At 42.3% G+C, this 13,495-nt stretch overlaps 2 protein-coding genes across 3 annotated transcripts in view; both read right to left on the bottom strand.

Moving 5' to 3' along the window:
- Positions 1-32: 32 nt before the first annotated feature.
- Positions 33-9,962, bottom strand: cpsf1 (cleavage and polyadenylation specific factor 1). 2 transcript variants are annotated; one of them, XM_077507591.1, is made up of 38 exons: positions 9,801-9,962; positions 8,569-8,734; positions 8,459-8,486; positions 8,250-8,383; positions 8,095-8,175; positions 7,583-7,734; positions 7,350-7,496; positions 7,125-7,264; positions 6,938-7,048; positions 6,751-6,844; positions 6,547-6,634; positions 6,252-6,392; positions 6,108-6,159; positions 5,957-6,030; positions 5,632-5,706; positions 5,471-5,551; positions 5,106-5,195; positions 4,848-5,027; positions 4,618-4,759; positions 4,362-4,540; positions 4,023-4,159; positions 3,743-3,920; positions 3,465-3,671; positions 3,301-3,390; positions 3,086-3,229; positions 2,854-3,006; positions 2,623-2,739; positions 2,443-2,533; positions 2,232-2,316; positions 1,903-2,044; positions 1,662-1,814; positions 1,415-1,591; positions 1,124-1,190; positions 960-1,007; positions 738-893; positions 529-658; positions 306-444; positions 33-223 (listed from the first exon to the last, which is right to left on the bottom strand). In XM_077507591.1, exons 2-38 carry the CDS (start codon positions 8,710-8,712, stop codon positions 176-178), a joined length of 4,395 nt encoding a protein of 1,464 aa, XP_077363717.1. In that variant the 5' UTR covers positions 8,713-8,734; positions 9,801-9,962; the 3' UTR covers positions 33-175. The 2 variants fall into 2 exon arrangements, with proteins under 2 accessions (XP_077363717.1, XP_077363716.1); XM_077507590.1 differs by lacking the exon at positions 9,801-9,962 and adding an exon at positions 9,304-9,469.
- A 3,245-nt stretch (positions 9,963-13,207) lies between these two features.
- LOC144007719 (CMP-N-acetylneuraminate-beta-galactosamide-alpha-2,3-sialyltransferase 1-like) overlaps positions 13,208-13,495 on the bottom strand; it is a 37,099-nt gene continuing 36,811 nt past the window's right edge. The window contains exon 7 of the mRNA XM_077507583.1: positions 13,208-13,471. Within this exon, the coding sequence (XP_077363709.1) occupies positions 13,298-13,471 (174 nt within the window). The 3' untranslated portion in view covers positions 13,208-13,297. The remainder of the gene's footprint in view (positions 13,472-13,495) is intronic.

Raw genomic sequence — 13,495 nt, forward strand, 5'->3', positions numbered from 1 at the left:
TGATGAACAAAAGGAAAACAGAACAGTTTTTTTTAAGTACGTTTTTAGTGCCTTTTTTTTTTTTTTTACAAAAATTAATCTTGAACAGCTAGAAAAACAACCAAAATTGGGCTCAAAGATTTTCTGCATTAGGTACAAAACAGCATGCGGTGGATAAAATGTTGGAATGTGGCTCTTAGAAATGAGCTGTTACTCTATCGATTTCCAGAAGGTCATCCAAAATCTGTAAAGAAAGGGGGAATCAAATGACTGGTGTTGCATATTGCTTGTATGGGATGTAATATATTTCTGTGCTTGTTCCTTACAATGTCTGGAGTGGTACCGATCTTTTTTGCCAGCTCACTGCGCTCCATCACGCTGAGATATAAGAACTTGTTGAGGAGTTCCCCATCCAGGATGTTTCGCACGGCGTTCTGCAGGCCTCGTCGTTCATAGTGCATCATCCTGCAGAGTAGGGTGTAGGACAAGGATGTAAGACAATTACCTGCCTTCTAAGAAATAAAAACTGCACTATGGGCTGAATGGAACCTGTAAGCTTTTGGGTTGAGACCAGCGTGATGAGGCAACAGGGTGTTGAGAGCATTCTGCAACATGAGCAGTCGACGGTACGTTTTCTCCTGCATTGGGAGCAGCATTCCGATGCCTCCGTCCAGTGTTGCTGTAGAAACAGACAAGCATTAGGCACACCTGTGCAGTCATTCACAAAAAAACAACAACCAAAAAACGGATTCACTCACCAAACCACGTGATGTGCTTATTGTCCCACGTCAGAGACTTTTTGCTGCTGGTGTCCATGGCCCCTCTGCACGGCATGCGCCAGAAAGTGTTGACGTGGGCGCCCACGTTGAAGTCGGCTCGCCTCAGCAGACGCATTCCTCCGAAGCTTTCTTTAGCTGCACGCACGAGTAACATTGCAGCCTTCGCGAATGGAACTGCTTGAGCTCTCCAATGTTACTTACCTTCAGGTAAATACATGTAAACAAAGAGGTTCTTGTCACGATCTGACACTGAAAGGAAATAGAAGTGAAAATTAGTGACGCTCTATACCAGCCAGGCTTTTCAGGCTAGGCATCCACTAATGAAAATGTAATCAAGTTTATATTGTAATCATCCTTTTATTTACCCAGGAATCCCAGCTGGTTGTTATCCACCATGAACTCAATGCTGTACACCTCCAAGGGCTTTGCATCCTGTTTTCAAAACAAGACAAAACGGACGTCAATGCGACCAAACGGTGCAACATAACAGAATGATCTACTACAAAACATGAGTAATATGGAAGATGGCAATGTTTGCAGCTGGACTAATTCAAAAATACAAATACATTGTGTAAATATTGCAATACCGTATCATCTGAGCAGACTTATTTGGACAATGACAAGCATTTTTTATTTTGTTAGCTTTTGTGTCTCACCCTGCTGACGAGCGACAGCGTCTTGCTGGTCTCCTGATAGCGCAGCAACGAGATGCTCTTCATCAGGTCGGCAGCAAGGATGAAATTTTTAATGCTGAACATCTGGTGGATGTAAAGCTGCGTGTCGATGAAGGCCATGCCGGTCAGGTCGTTGTCCTTCAGGACCCAAAGGAAAATCTGCAGGAACGCAAGGCCCATACGTTAGTTTAACACAATGGATGTTCAGTGTGTGAGATGTAAAACTAACCTTCTGTCCGATGGCTGACACCAAGTATCCGTGGCAGTGACATAGTGCTGTCACTGGTCCTTTCTGCTCCTTCTCATAGAGCATTTTAAACTTGTTCTTAGTGAGGGGTTGACCGGGCTCAGGCACCACTTCAATCACATCCAGGATCAAAATCTTAAAAAACAAAACAAAAAAATCATCCAAATATATACACTCAAAAATGTTCTCAAGAAACTACGAAAAACTTGTTTTTGTTGCTCACTCTCCCCCTGCAGGTGATCTCCTCCCCCTGCATGACGCAGGTCCCCGCGGCAATGTAGCCCTTTAGGCCTGACACGGTCTCCTGACTCCTCAGTGCTACAGTCTTCATACAGGTCACGTGTTCCCACTCCTCCAGGTCAATCCTTGAGGCGAAAGCACACTAGTCAACATATGAGCAGGAACATGGATAATCATGACCAAAAGCAGCCATGCAAGACTCATTTGTGCCAATCAGATGAAGTACTGGAAATCAACATGACAGGATAGCCTGGCTGCAGTCAGTTCATGGTGATTTTTCTCAAGCTTCCCATTGATTGAGTCCATTCTTACCGCGTGTTAGGAATGGCCTCCCAGCTGACCGGTGAGATGAGCTGGATGGAAAACCTCTCCTGCTGAGGGTTGATGTAGCGCTCGTCTGCAAGTCGACAACTTCATTAGGTACACTTTCCCAAGACAAATCTTTGAGAAAGCACCTGCCAGGTGTACCTAATATTGTGGCCAGCATATAGTGGGATTAATAGAGGTGCTTTTATACGTGTACCTCGCTCGATGGTTTCAAACTCCTTCTCCTCTCCGGTCATCTTGGGGATTCGCGTACAAAGCTCTTTCACACTGGTACACACAGCATACACCTAAAGAGAAACATTTAAAAAAAATAAATAAAAAATACTTCACAATCAGAGAAATTCTTGCTGGGGCAGAAGAGTTGTTGTCATTTTACCTTGGTTTCCACGTGGTAGGAGACATAGTGGACGGTGCACCGCAGTGGGATCTTTCTGACTGGCCAAGGAGCATCATAGGACAAGTAGGTGGGCAGGACGCTGATCCTCAGCTCCCCCTAGACACACACACACACACACACACACACACACACACACACACACACACACAAAAAATTTTTTAATTTGCATGGAAGTCATTTAATATTTCGGACAGTGTGTCTGGTGCTTACTTGCTTGTTGAAGTAAAGGAAACCTTTGGGGCAGTTGATGTTGTGGAAGGGGGAGAAGGACTCAATGGCGCCATCGATGGACATGGGGTGAAGTCTCAACGCGCCCCGAGAGGTGACCAGCATCCAGTGAGGGGAGGGTCCGCAGATGAACACCTAAGAGAAGCGAGCAAATGTAAATGACTACTGAATGTGGTTATGAAAATGACATCAAAACACTTTTTTTTTGCTTTACTCCCGAGTATCCAGAGATGTCCTCAAAGTATCGAAACCTCGCAATACGACTTTTGACAACAGGTTCATCACTGGTGACGCCTTCTGGCTTCTTATCTCTCTTAAATTTGGATTTCTTCTCTCGGAAGTTGATGTTGTGGGGAACCTAATGCAGGGAAAAAGTTTACAAATCAAGATCAACATACTCCAGTAATGAGACCGTTGGATCCTCCTTACCTTTTTGAAGCGCACTTTAAGGTTATTTTGGGGTTGCTGCTGATCATAAGGGAAGGCTTCATAGATGAGAAGCTCCTGTTCCACGTGGACCTTGGATACAACAATATTCCGGACTGGAGTAATGCAGACAAGAACTCGAGCAAATCATTGGGAAAGTCACTTACCAGCAAATACGGCCGGCTGCAATTGTTCCCCAGAGAAACCAAAGTCACCTCCTTGACCAATGGCATGTCTCCCTGACGTGTCACTTCCTCCTTCTTCCCTTCTCCCTGCGTTGCCGATTGGCCAGAGGAGCTGTCCACCAGCACCCTCTGACCTACAGGGAAGTTCTTTACCAGGAAGACCAATCTCCAGTCTGGGAGCTGGTAAAACTTTCAAAAAAGAAAAGTCGCTGTATATATAAAAAAACAAAACATTGTGATATTATATGTGCGACATATACCTCCATGACACCATTTTCCCGGACGATCATACACCAGTGGGTGGGCTCGGTTTTGACCGGGCTCCCCTCACTTCCAGAGGGCAGCGCGAGACCTGAAGTGCGATTCATTTCCTCCTGGGGTGCTGCGCTGGTACTTGAATCGCCGTACAGCATTTCCTCCTCATCATCCACTGTGTTACTGCACAAACATTTACATTCAGAGTGTGACTCCAGGGGAGAAGAGAAAAAAAAAAGAAAAAAAAAAAAGGAAATAAACGAAACCAAGTGTGTGAACTCTCACCTGAGGTCCTGGATGACTGTCTCCGCTTCAGATGTACTCATGTTTGTGTCCTCCACGACGGGACAGCTCACCCTGTTCTCCGTGGTGAACATTCCGCTTACGTCTCGGTATGCGCAGAGTGCGATCACACGTGATTGCTTGACGGGAGACAATTTCAAACTTTCCATGACACTGAATGCAGTGTGATAACACACTAGCCTCTTAATGTATTTACATTTCAATAGAAATCTCAAAGTGCTACCATGGCAAGTTTAATAAAAAAATTAAATAAATAAAAAATAAAAGCGAGTCCTCTCACTACATAGTCTGTAATGTCTAAATGAGCTCCGTGTCACTCACGGTGGAGATCTGTGGCTTGCGCAGAGAGAGCCGCTGCGTTTTCCCCATGTACGAGTCGGTCTTCAGCACAAACATGGTGACCACACCGTCGGCGGTCATGATGACCACATAGGGGTCAGCCACGGAGCAGTGCACTATGGGAGTGCCCAGGTCCACTGGGATGAAGTGGAGTTGAGTCACTGGAGAAACACAGAATGAAAAACAACAGCATTGCTACATTGTAATCGGATCTTTTCAGTTTATTTTATTTTTGTACCTCCTTCCAGTAGCCTGATGCCCATGGGGGAGACCTGGATGATGTATTTGTTGTCGCCGATGTTCCCGGCAAACACAGTGGTTCCCTGAGTGGCAAATCCACTGGTGTCCAGCTCCATGATCTCCTGGCCTGTTTGGAGGATCTATAGTAACACACACAGATGGTTTTAAAAATTTGATTAAAAATAACCTAAAATCCCATCATTTGAGTTGGAAAAAAGTGGTCCCAACCATGGTTGAATCCTCTCGGCTCAAGATGAGGAACCCGTGTTTCTTGGCGTCGTCCTCCAGAGGCGAATCTTTTTTCTGCTCTTCTTCCTTTTTGCCCTCTTCTTTCTCCTTTTCACCTTCTTCCTTATCCTCAGCCACCTCTTTCTCCACCCCACCATCTGACTCCTCACTTTTTCCTGCCTGGAATGACAACAAACTTGGGAAGAAAAGACCCAGAAAAACTGATCGAAACTTGCGTTAGATTAAAACAAACGGTACTTTTTCCTTCACTTCAGCGGAGATGACCGTCCACATGTCGTGGCAACCCGGCAACTCGAATGTGGTGACAACTTGAGGTCTGATGCTCCTCTAACACCACAACAGGAACAAATGAGGAGGTTATGTCCACACGCACACATTCGGCAGACTTGCGCATGAATCCTCAAATATGCAAGAAATGTCTCTGGATCGTTTTAAAGGCCACTCCGTTTATTTCTGAGGCAGCCCTGGTAAACCCAGAATTCACTGTAGCACCATCAATAGTCCTGTGACAGATCGACCTTGCCATCACAAGTCTTGAGGACGGTGCAAATAGCTATAGCATGCATAACCACACACAAGCGGATCCGGCATAATGTATTCACCTGAAGAACCGACAGCGCCCCGTTCTTCCCAAAGCCGGAGCACACCACCACTTCCAGGTCAGGTTCTGTGTTGCCCTGAAACTACCAGTTGGAGGAATGTTTCTGTTAAAGCCCCTAATAGATACATGAGTAAGTGATGTTTCAAAATTTCAAATGTCTACCTCTTCTGACAGGAATGCGGGTTCACCCATGGAGGCGTTCGCACACGGCCCAATATTGAGTATGCTATCGCACACCTGCGAAGATGAGGATTTAACAGGTCGTTAAAGTGGAAGCATAAAAACTTCAAGGTTAAATGGTCCAATGTAACGTCACAGCAGACCTTGTAAAACCTCACTAGAGATTACTTCAGACAACATCAATAAATTAAAATGTAATGACTCTAGAATAGACATGATTTGCAAGATGAAAATAAGTTTTAAAGTCTGAAAACGTTTTGAAGTTATCCGCTGTGTTCCATTGTGCAATGTTCTTTGATCATTTTACCTCAAATGTGTATGTGGCCAGCTGTGTGCCTGACTGAGCCTCGCTTCCATACACTTCAATCTCGTCCACCTCGTCTATAAAAGCGACATGGAGCACCGGAATGAAACAAAGATGACAGTGAGCACACTTCCAAACAGAATTTGAAACATACCTGTCCAGTTGGTGGATGACTCTACTTTCTTCTTTTTATTTGGTGGCTCCTCCTGGAATTTCATTCAACTTTGTTAGACTGTGCAAATGCATCGTTTGAACAGTCTGGATGATCATCACACACACACACACAAAACAAGTTCACCTTTTCTTTTTCTTTCTCCTTCTCCTGATTTTCTTTGACTTCATCTGGTGGCGCCTCCTGCAGCTTCTCTGTGTACTTGAGCAGCAGCGAGTTGCCCAGGCGGGAGCCAAGGAAGAGATAACCCGGCTCCATGGTGACCATCTGACGAGGGAGAAGCCAACATAATTGTCAACATATAAACTGGATCAGCTAAAAAATGGACAGATAAATTGAATTTTATAACTCCTTTCAACTGTGAATTTTGATTTCATAGAAACGAAGATATCACTGCGGTTTTTCTGCATGCAGTACTTACACAAGTTGTCAGGACGCTGGCAGCTGCTTTGTCGAAATGGAAGTCCCGCACACTCCTCATGCCATCAGTGATGAGTGTCAACACATAACTGCCATGAGAGACCGAAATATGTATGCTCATTTATATCTTCATGTACAGGCCACCATATTACTTTTTGTATATAAGGACGGCTTAATGTGTATTTGGGAATTTATTTAGACTCACATTTCGCCTCCTTTCAAAGAGATAACCATTTTGTCATGGGCAATGAAGTCAGCCTGGGAGCAGTCCAGGGTGATCCTTAGCTCTTCTTGTATGCCTAAAAAAAATTAATAATAAATAAATAAAAAAATCAAGTGTATCGAGTGTGATCCTGCAAAAATTCCGTTAGGAGTGTTTGTGTGTGACTTACGAAGAGGGAATGCCGTGGTCCCGTTTGTCTGGGAATTAAGGGAAACGCCATACGGTGGAATACTCTGGTTCAGATATAGCAATGAGTTCACTGCAAAAACCACTACACCACCTAAAGACCAACAGAGTGTGATCAGAAGTGATTTAAAACCAGCAACTTACATTCATGTATGATTACCCAAACTGACCGATGGGCTTGGGGACCGCCATGACCTGCGTGCAATCGAACGGGAGATTGATGAGGGACCAGATGACCGGGTGAACCTTCTGCATGATGTTGAGCGAGATGGCGACGATGCTACATGTGTCCTGACGCACGGCTACGCGCCTGGATAAACACGGCAAAATGTAAAAGCGTGCTTATCACATATGATTGTTATTTTAGTCAGTGATGAGGCTGTCATGTGACTGACCCCGGCCATGTTTGGTTGGGCTCAAAAAGAATTAACAAGGTAGGCTCGTAGTAGCCATGGAGGAACTTCATGTCGATGATGTTGAGCAGCTTTTCGTCCAGCTCGCGAACATCGATGATGTAACTCGGGAGGAAGCTGGATTTCGGTCTGCAAGACACGGACAGGAAGTACCGGTATTTAGACCCTGTGTATGTGTTAAGATTAATAATTATTTGGCTAGCCGGCACACTTACCCATCTCCCACTCCCCCCTCCTGTTCGTCAGTCAGCGTGTCCTTGCGGAAGGGAAGTACCACCAGCTTGGTGCCGTAGATGAGCATCACGGCACAGCGATTCTCCGGATCCACACGGACAATGGGAATGTGTACATTCTGTACGAAGCCATCCTGAAATTTGAAAAGAGACTTGTTTTTAATAGTCACTTCCTGCTTCTATTTGCAGACAAAGTGGGCCACATTTTGGCGTACTGTGAGCCCACGGTATTCCAGTGGATAGGGTTCAAGCCCTGCCACAAAATCAGAAAATATGCCAATAATTGACACCGCTGCTAAAACGGTTAGGGTTTGTAAATACCTTTAAAGTATATGACAGAGGATCGTGGCAAAAGATTACTCATTTCTGAATCTCTTTTGTTTTGTTTCCTTGGCACTAAAATGTCACCACTCACCAAAGCAATACTGTTAATCTGCATATAATGGAGGAACGGTTAAAAAAAAATGAATTGGTGAATATGTAACTACACGTACTCTAAGCTCTGGCTCCTCAAAGTAGTGCAAAGACAAGGTCTTCAGGTCATGTGTCCCCGGGTCATACTCCACGACAGACAACTGGTAAGAGAACACAGAAACATTTTACGATTTTTTTTTTTTTTAAATGACTTAAGCCTGTACACTGCTTGAACCTTGGCATCTTTAAAACTGAGGAGCAACGCATCCCTGCTGGATCCTATAAGCTGCACGCTGGACATGGACATGATGTTGCCGAAGAGCGAAAAGCAGGCCACCTGTTCCAACTTCTCCTTACGAGCTTTGGCATCTAATGAGATAAATTAATATCACCATAAGTCACCTTACATGAAGGTAAAACTTTGAAAACGGTATCTGGAAATACCTGAGGACTTGTCCGACTTTGACGTACTCTGAAACAAAAACAATTAACACCTCAGTGGAAGGTTCCCGTTTAAGTTTGACAAGCTTTGCGACACTGCGCAGCACAAATACCTCGACATCATGGATAATCCTGTAGACAAAAAGCTGCGATGTTCCCGCAACGACAAGATTGTTTTCCTTGCTGGAAATGAAGTTGCAGTAGACAGAGAACTCCACGGCGGTGGGCGTGTGGGCCTGCCTGTGCACAGCATACATGGCTGCAGGCTGCCCTCAGCGTCTAGCAAGAGCCATGTTCAAACATTAAAATCTTGCAGCACAAGAATACATGGGACATGTGTGAGGTCGGTGGAGATGATCCCGGCTGACTTTAGGCCAGAGACAGGATGTACATGAAATTTAACAACCATTCACGCAAATCAGTCTTATTTTTGAATGTTGTCTCACAATTGATTGATTCAGATATTTTAGTAGATTAATGCTACTGAATAATTATTTTGTGAAAATATTTTCCTGTGCTGACATTATTTAATCCAACTACAAAACATTTAAGCAGAAAAGTACTACTGAGGTTAGTGAATGACATAATCCTTATGTTAATTAATAAGGATGCTACGTGCTTTATCCCTAACAATTACTGGACTCGATGAACACGTCACTCCATCAGGCACCGCGTAGCGGTGGTGATTTGTGGATTTTTTTGGAAAACATTGAATTCATATAAAAATTATAATTAAAAGTTAGCATTGGCACATAGCGGCGCAGTTAGCTATATTAGCTAGCATGAGGCTGCGTCTACCGCATTCGACTAATTCCCGTTTTTTTAATGAATTAAAACCGGGAACGTACCTATATCGAACACACTATCAGAATGAAGACCCGCTGCGGCTCATTTTTTCATTCGGCACATCTCCCTTGGAATAGTTAAGAGCAATACAGGGGCCAAATAAACCTAATTTCTTGATATGCAACAACGCTGCGGCTTCTGTCTTCTTCGATTGCTGTTCCAAACACGGGAACAGCCTATGCTGCCCCTAGCGTTCATTTGCATAACGACAAAATGGATCTCTTAAAAATTAACAGCAATAATAATAATAATGATAATAAATCTGAAAACTATTCCATTTTTTTTTTCTTCACTCACACAAACAGACGTGGCCTCCCAGGTGGGGAAGCGAAATCCGTGTATGATTCGTTCAATCGTTTTTCCAAACAGAACGGGGGGTGGAAAAACAAAAAAACGAGTTGTTTTCTCAATATTCGTTCCAAAACGAAAATGAAAAAAAAACGTATAACGACTCATTTTCCATTTTCCGATTTTGTCAAATCGTCAAAAGCAAACTTACATTGAGAGCCAAACAACAGGAACACATGGAGTAGCACACGTTTGGCATGTCAAACAACGACAGTGTCACCTGAGCAGGTGAAACCTTTCAAACTTAATTAACTGCTCACCCCAGGCTGACGGCACACAACTGCCACCCAGTGGCCATTTCGCATAACTCATTTAAAACGTCTATTAGACGCCTTTTAGACCGAAAAATGCTCGGTGGGGAATGTGCACTATGAATTGCAAACATGGGCGCGTCAAGTCAAATATCCAAAGTGGAAAAAAAAACGTCCAAATCGCCCGTTATCCGTTTTCTCCATTTTCCATTTGTGCACAAAATCGGAAAATGGAAAATGAGTCATCCGTTTTGTTTTGTTTTCATTTTCGTTTTGGAACGAATATTGAGAAAACAACTCGTTTGTTTTTCCACTTCCCGTTCTGTTTGTTGTTACTGTAATTGCCCATAGATGCCCCAAGATGGTAGCAAAGCACTACATAAAGCTCTTCAACTGAATGCACTAAGATGCCACAAGATGTCGCCAAAGCAACAGTATTTCAGGATGTGGGATACTTGCGAGATGCGTTGCATTTTTTCCCCACTCTCTTACCTTTTTTATGATTGGCTGGGAGAGGTCACTTGGTGATCGCAGCTAACAATAGTTCCAATGTTTCCTTGAGAAACCCAATGATGCTTTTCCAGCACATTATAAATAACAGCAGCCATCACCGTGTTAATGAGGCAACTTTGTAAAAGGCGCTTTGAGTACATTTAAAGTAGAAAGGGCAGTAATGAAGCAAGCAGACATAATAGTTTATCAGGTTATGTTCCCTGGTGTCTAATTAACAACTAATTTACTTTTAATGCGCTTCTATTACAAGTCTGCCGGTCATTGCGGCTTACCAACACTATTGTGCCTTTGCCATTTTATGATGATACTAAATACTCATAATGGGTTAAATAGGAAAGAGAGTTCATTGATCGAGAGGAGAAGCCTTGTCAATATAATGTGCGTAGGTGTGCAATTAATAAAAAATAATAGCTTCCATAAAACACTGGCAAAAAAAATAAAAGCCAGGAAGTAGAAAATACATTGTTTTTGCTTTAGTTTGTCACCAAAACACCTAAATTCAACACTAAAAGTCATTAATATTGAAAGTTTGCGTGAAGTGATACTCAACCATAATTGGAGGATTAAAGTTTGTCACTGTTTTGAATTTTTTAAATGGAAACCAAACAGTATATTTATACCATATTAAATTCAAAAAGGAAAGCGAGAACTACTGCATTATGCCCCTCTTTGTATTAACTTTCTGTTACTTGTTCAATAAAAATGTTTTATTATTTTTTTTGGGACATCAAAATTAGCTGTCATTTTTTTCCCCACTCACAAAGTGGCACACAAACAAACATGGTCTCCCAGGCAGGGAGTGAACCCACACCAACTGGAACCAAAGGTAAGTGACAGTTCCATTCCTCCACCCAAGTTTCAAGTTGAAACACATGACGTATGACTTAAATGGAAGAAAACATTTTCATAGCTTGGTTTTTGACTAAGAAATAAAACGAAATCTTTAATAATCAAGTCTGAGTAACAAATAACCAATCAGACATTTCTTGTCACATTACACTTTTTTTTTTCAGTCAGTAGGAAAAAAAAATATTTTATTCATTTTGATGGCTCACATACATCAGTCAACAGTACGATCACCGGCATTAAGTAAATTGGTACCCATAATAATAATAATAATAATAATAATAATAATAATAATAATAATAATAATAATAATAATAATAATAATAATAATATTCTCAACTAGGTGAAATCTGTTGTCCACTTGGTGGCACTGTTGACATATTTGGCAGCAGCACGCAAAGCAATGACATTATAAAATCAGCTCATTTGGAATTAGTCTACTCTCATATGGAGGACAAAAATATAACCAAATGCTTTAAGGCACACGAAGCAAAACAAAATCACACATTTGCCCACCTATACCGTCGACATCAGTGTTGACTTCAAGCCACGGTTCAACATGATCCCACGGAAACTGCACGCGTCAAACCTTCTTATCATATCAATAATGTATACATCCATGTGATTCTGCGGAATGTGTAAACATTTTACAGAACAGTGGCTGAAGCTCGAATAATAATAATAATGTAGTTTCACTTCACTGATCAAAATACAAGCTAAACTCACTCAAGGCACTTGATACTTTTCATTCAGTTGTGTGACAGATATCATTACAGATAAGGCACCGCAGTGCAGAATACATTGCACTTTTTTTTTTAGACTAATTATACTTGGGAACTGACAAAGAGCTATATTCAGTCTGTCAATGACAAATGAAGCTCGTTGTCGTTATCAGACATGGAAAATTGCCCTTTTTTTTGTTTGCACACAAATAGTTGGGCCTCTTTAGTAACTGCTCACAAGTATGAAAATCTGTTGGCGTCCGCTCGCTGTTCTGAAAACAGCGGTTCAGATAAACTAGTGGTTGCTTTACAGAGACGCCTTTCATTTGCAGTCTGGACACAGAGGAATGAAACACAGCATAAGCCAAATGGTAAGCAGAGCTGCATTGAGACTGTAGAGCAGGGGTGTCCAAACTTTTTCCTCTGAGGGCCACATACAGAAAAAGAGAAAGCTACAAGGGCCACTTTGATTTTTATTTATTTTTTGTTATTTATTAACACATTCATTGCCAGACCAGCAAAAAATGCATCATTTGACGTCTTTTTCCGTCAATGGCAGTGAATGAGTTAAACATGGTAAAAAAATCAATGAAGCAATTATAAATTGTTGATATAATGTACAGTTACTTATTGAAAACTTCTAACAGTCACAAGGCAAATAGTGACCCCTGTGTGCCACTATAATAGATATGCCTCTCCACTGAGCAGCAGCTGATCCCAACTTGACATTCTGAACCACAAGAACAATCAGTCATCAACTGACCACACTTAACAACCATTAATGTGATGTTTTCACTTTTTTTTTCATTAATAATTAACCATTAATTAATGTGATGTTTTCACAAATTGGACGTTGACACTAAGAAACAAGTGGATGAAACTATTTTTATTTCTGGAACTGAATTATTAGCTGCAAATTTGTGTCTTTGCGTAGATTGAAATGTTTAATCCACCCTCTTTTTTTTTTTTTAAACAGCATTGAAAAATTATTTTTAATATTTGCCGCAGGCCGCCAAAAAATGTATGGCGGGCCGCAAATGGCCCACGGGCCGTAGTTTGGACACCCCTGCTGTAGAGTGTAATTTGGCTGCTTGGTGATGAAGTGCTGCCTTCATGAGGGAAAATGGAATCAGTCTTATTTTTCTTCGTTACGGTGTGATTAAAGACTTGAGAGTCCTTGATATCCAAATTGAGGATTTCAGACGTCATTAAATTTCACACGGGCATCTAATAAAGGGATTTTTACTCCAATTAACATAACAATATGGCCGGAAGCTAAAGATAGAAAACAGGTTTATTTGATGTACCTCCCGGCATCATCTACCTTTAAACATTCGGATTTTGTGTTTGTCCGCCAAAAGATGCGTGACGTTAAATTCAAAATCGGCATCATGGACGCCGGTGTATCTGAACGCGCCGGCCAGAAGGTTCTCCTCCCAGTAGTGGTGCCAGTTCCCGTTCTGGTCTGCGCCGAAGCCAAACACGCTCACCTGCAACATGAGCGCAAAAGTCTG

Source organism: Festucalex cinctus, chromosome 19 (genome assembly GCF_051991245.1).
Source record: "Festucalex cinctus isolate MCC-2025b chromosome 19, RoL_Fcin_1.0, whole genome shotgun sequence".
NCBI lineage: Eukaryota > Metazoa > Chordata > Actinopteri > Syngnathiformes > Syngnathidae > Festucalex > Festucalex cinctus.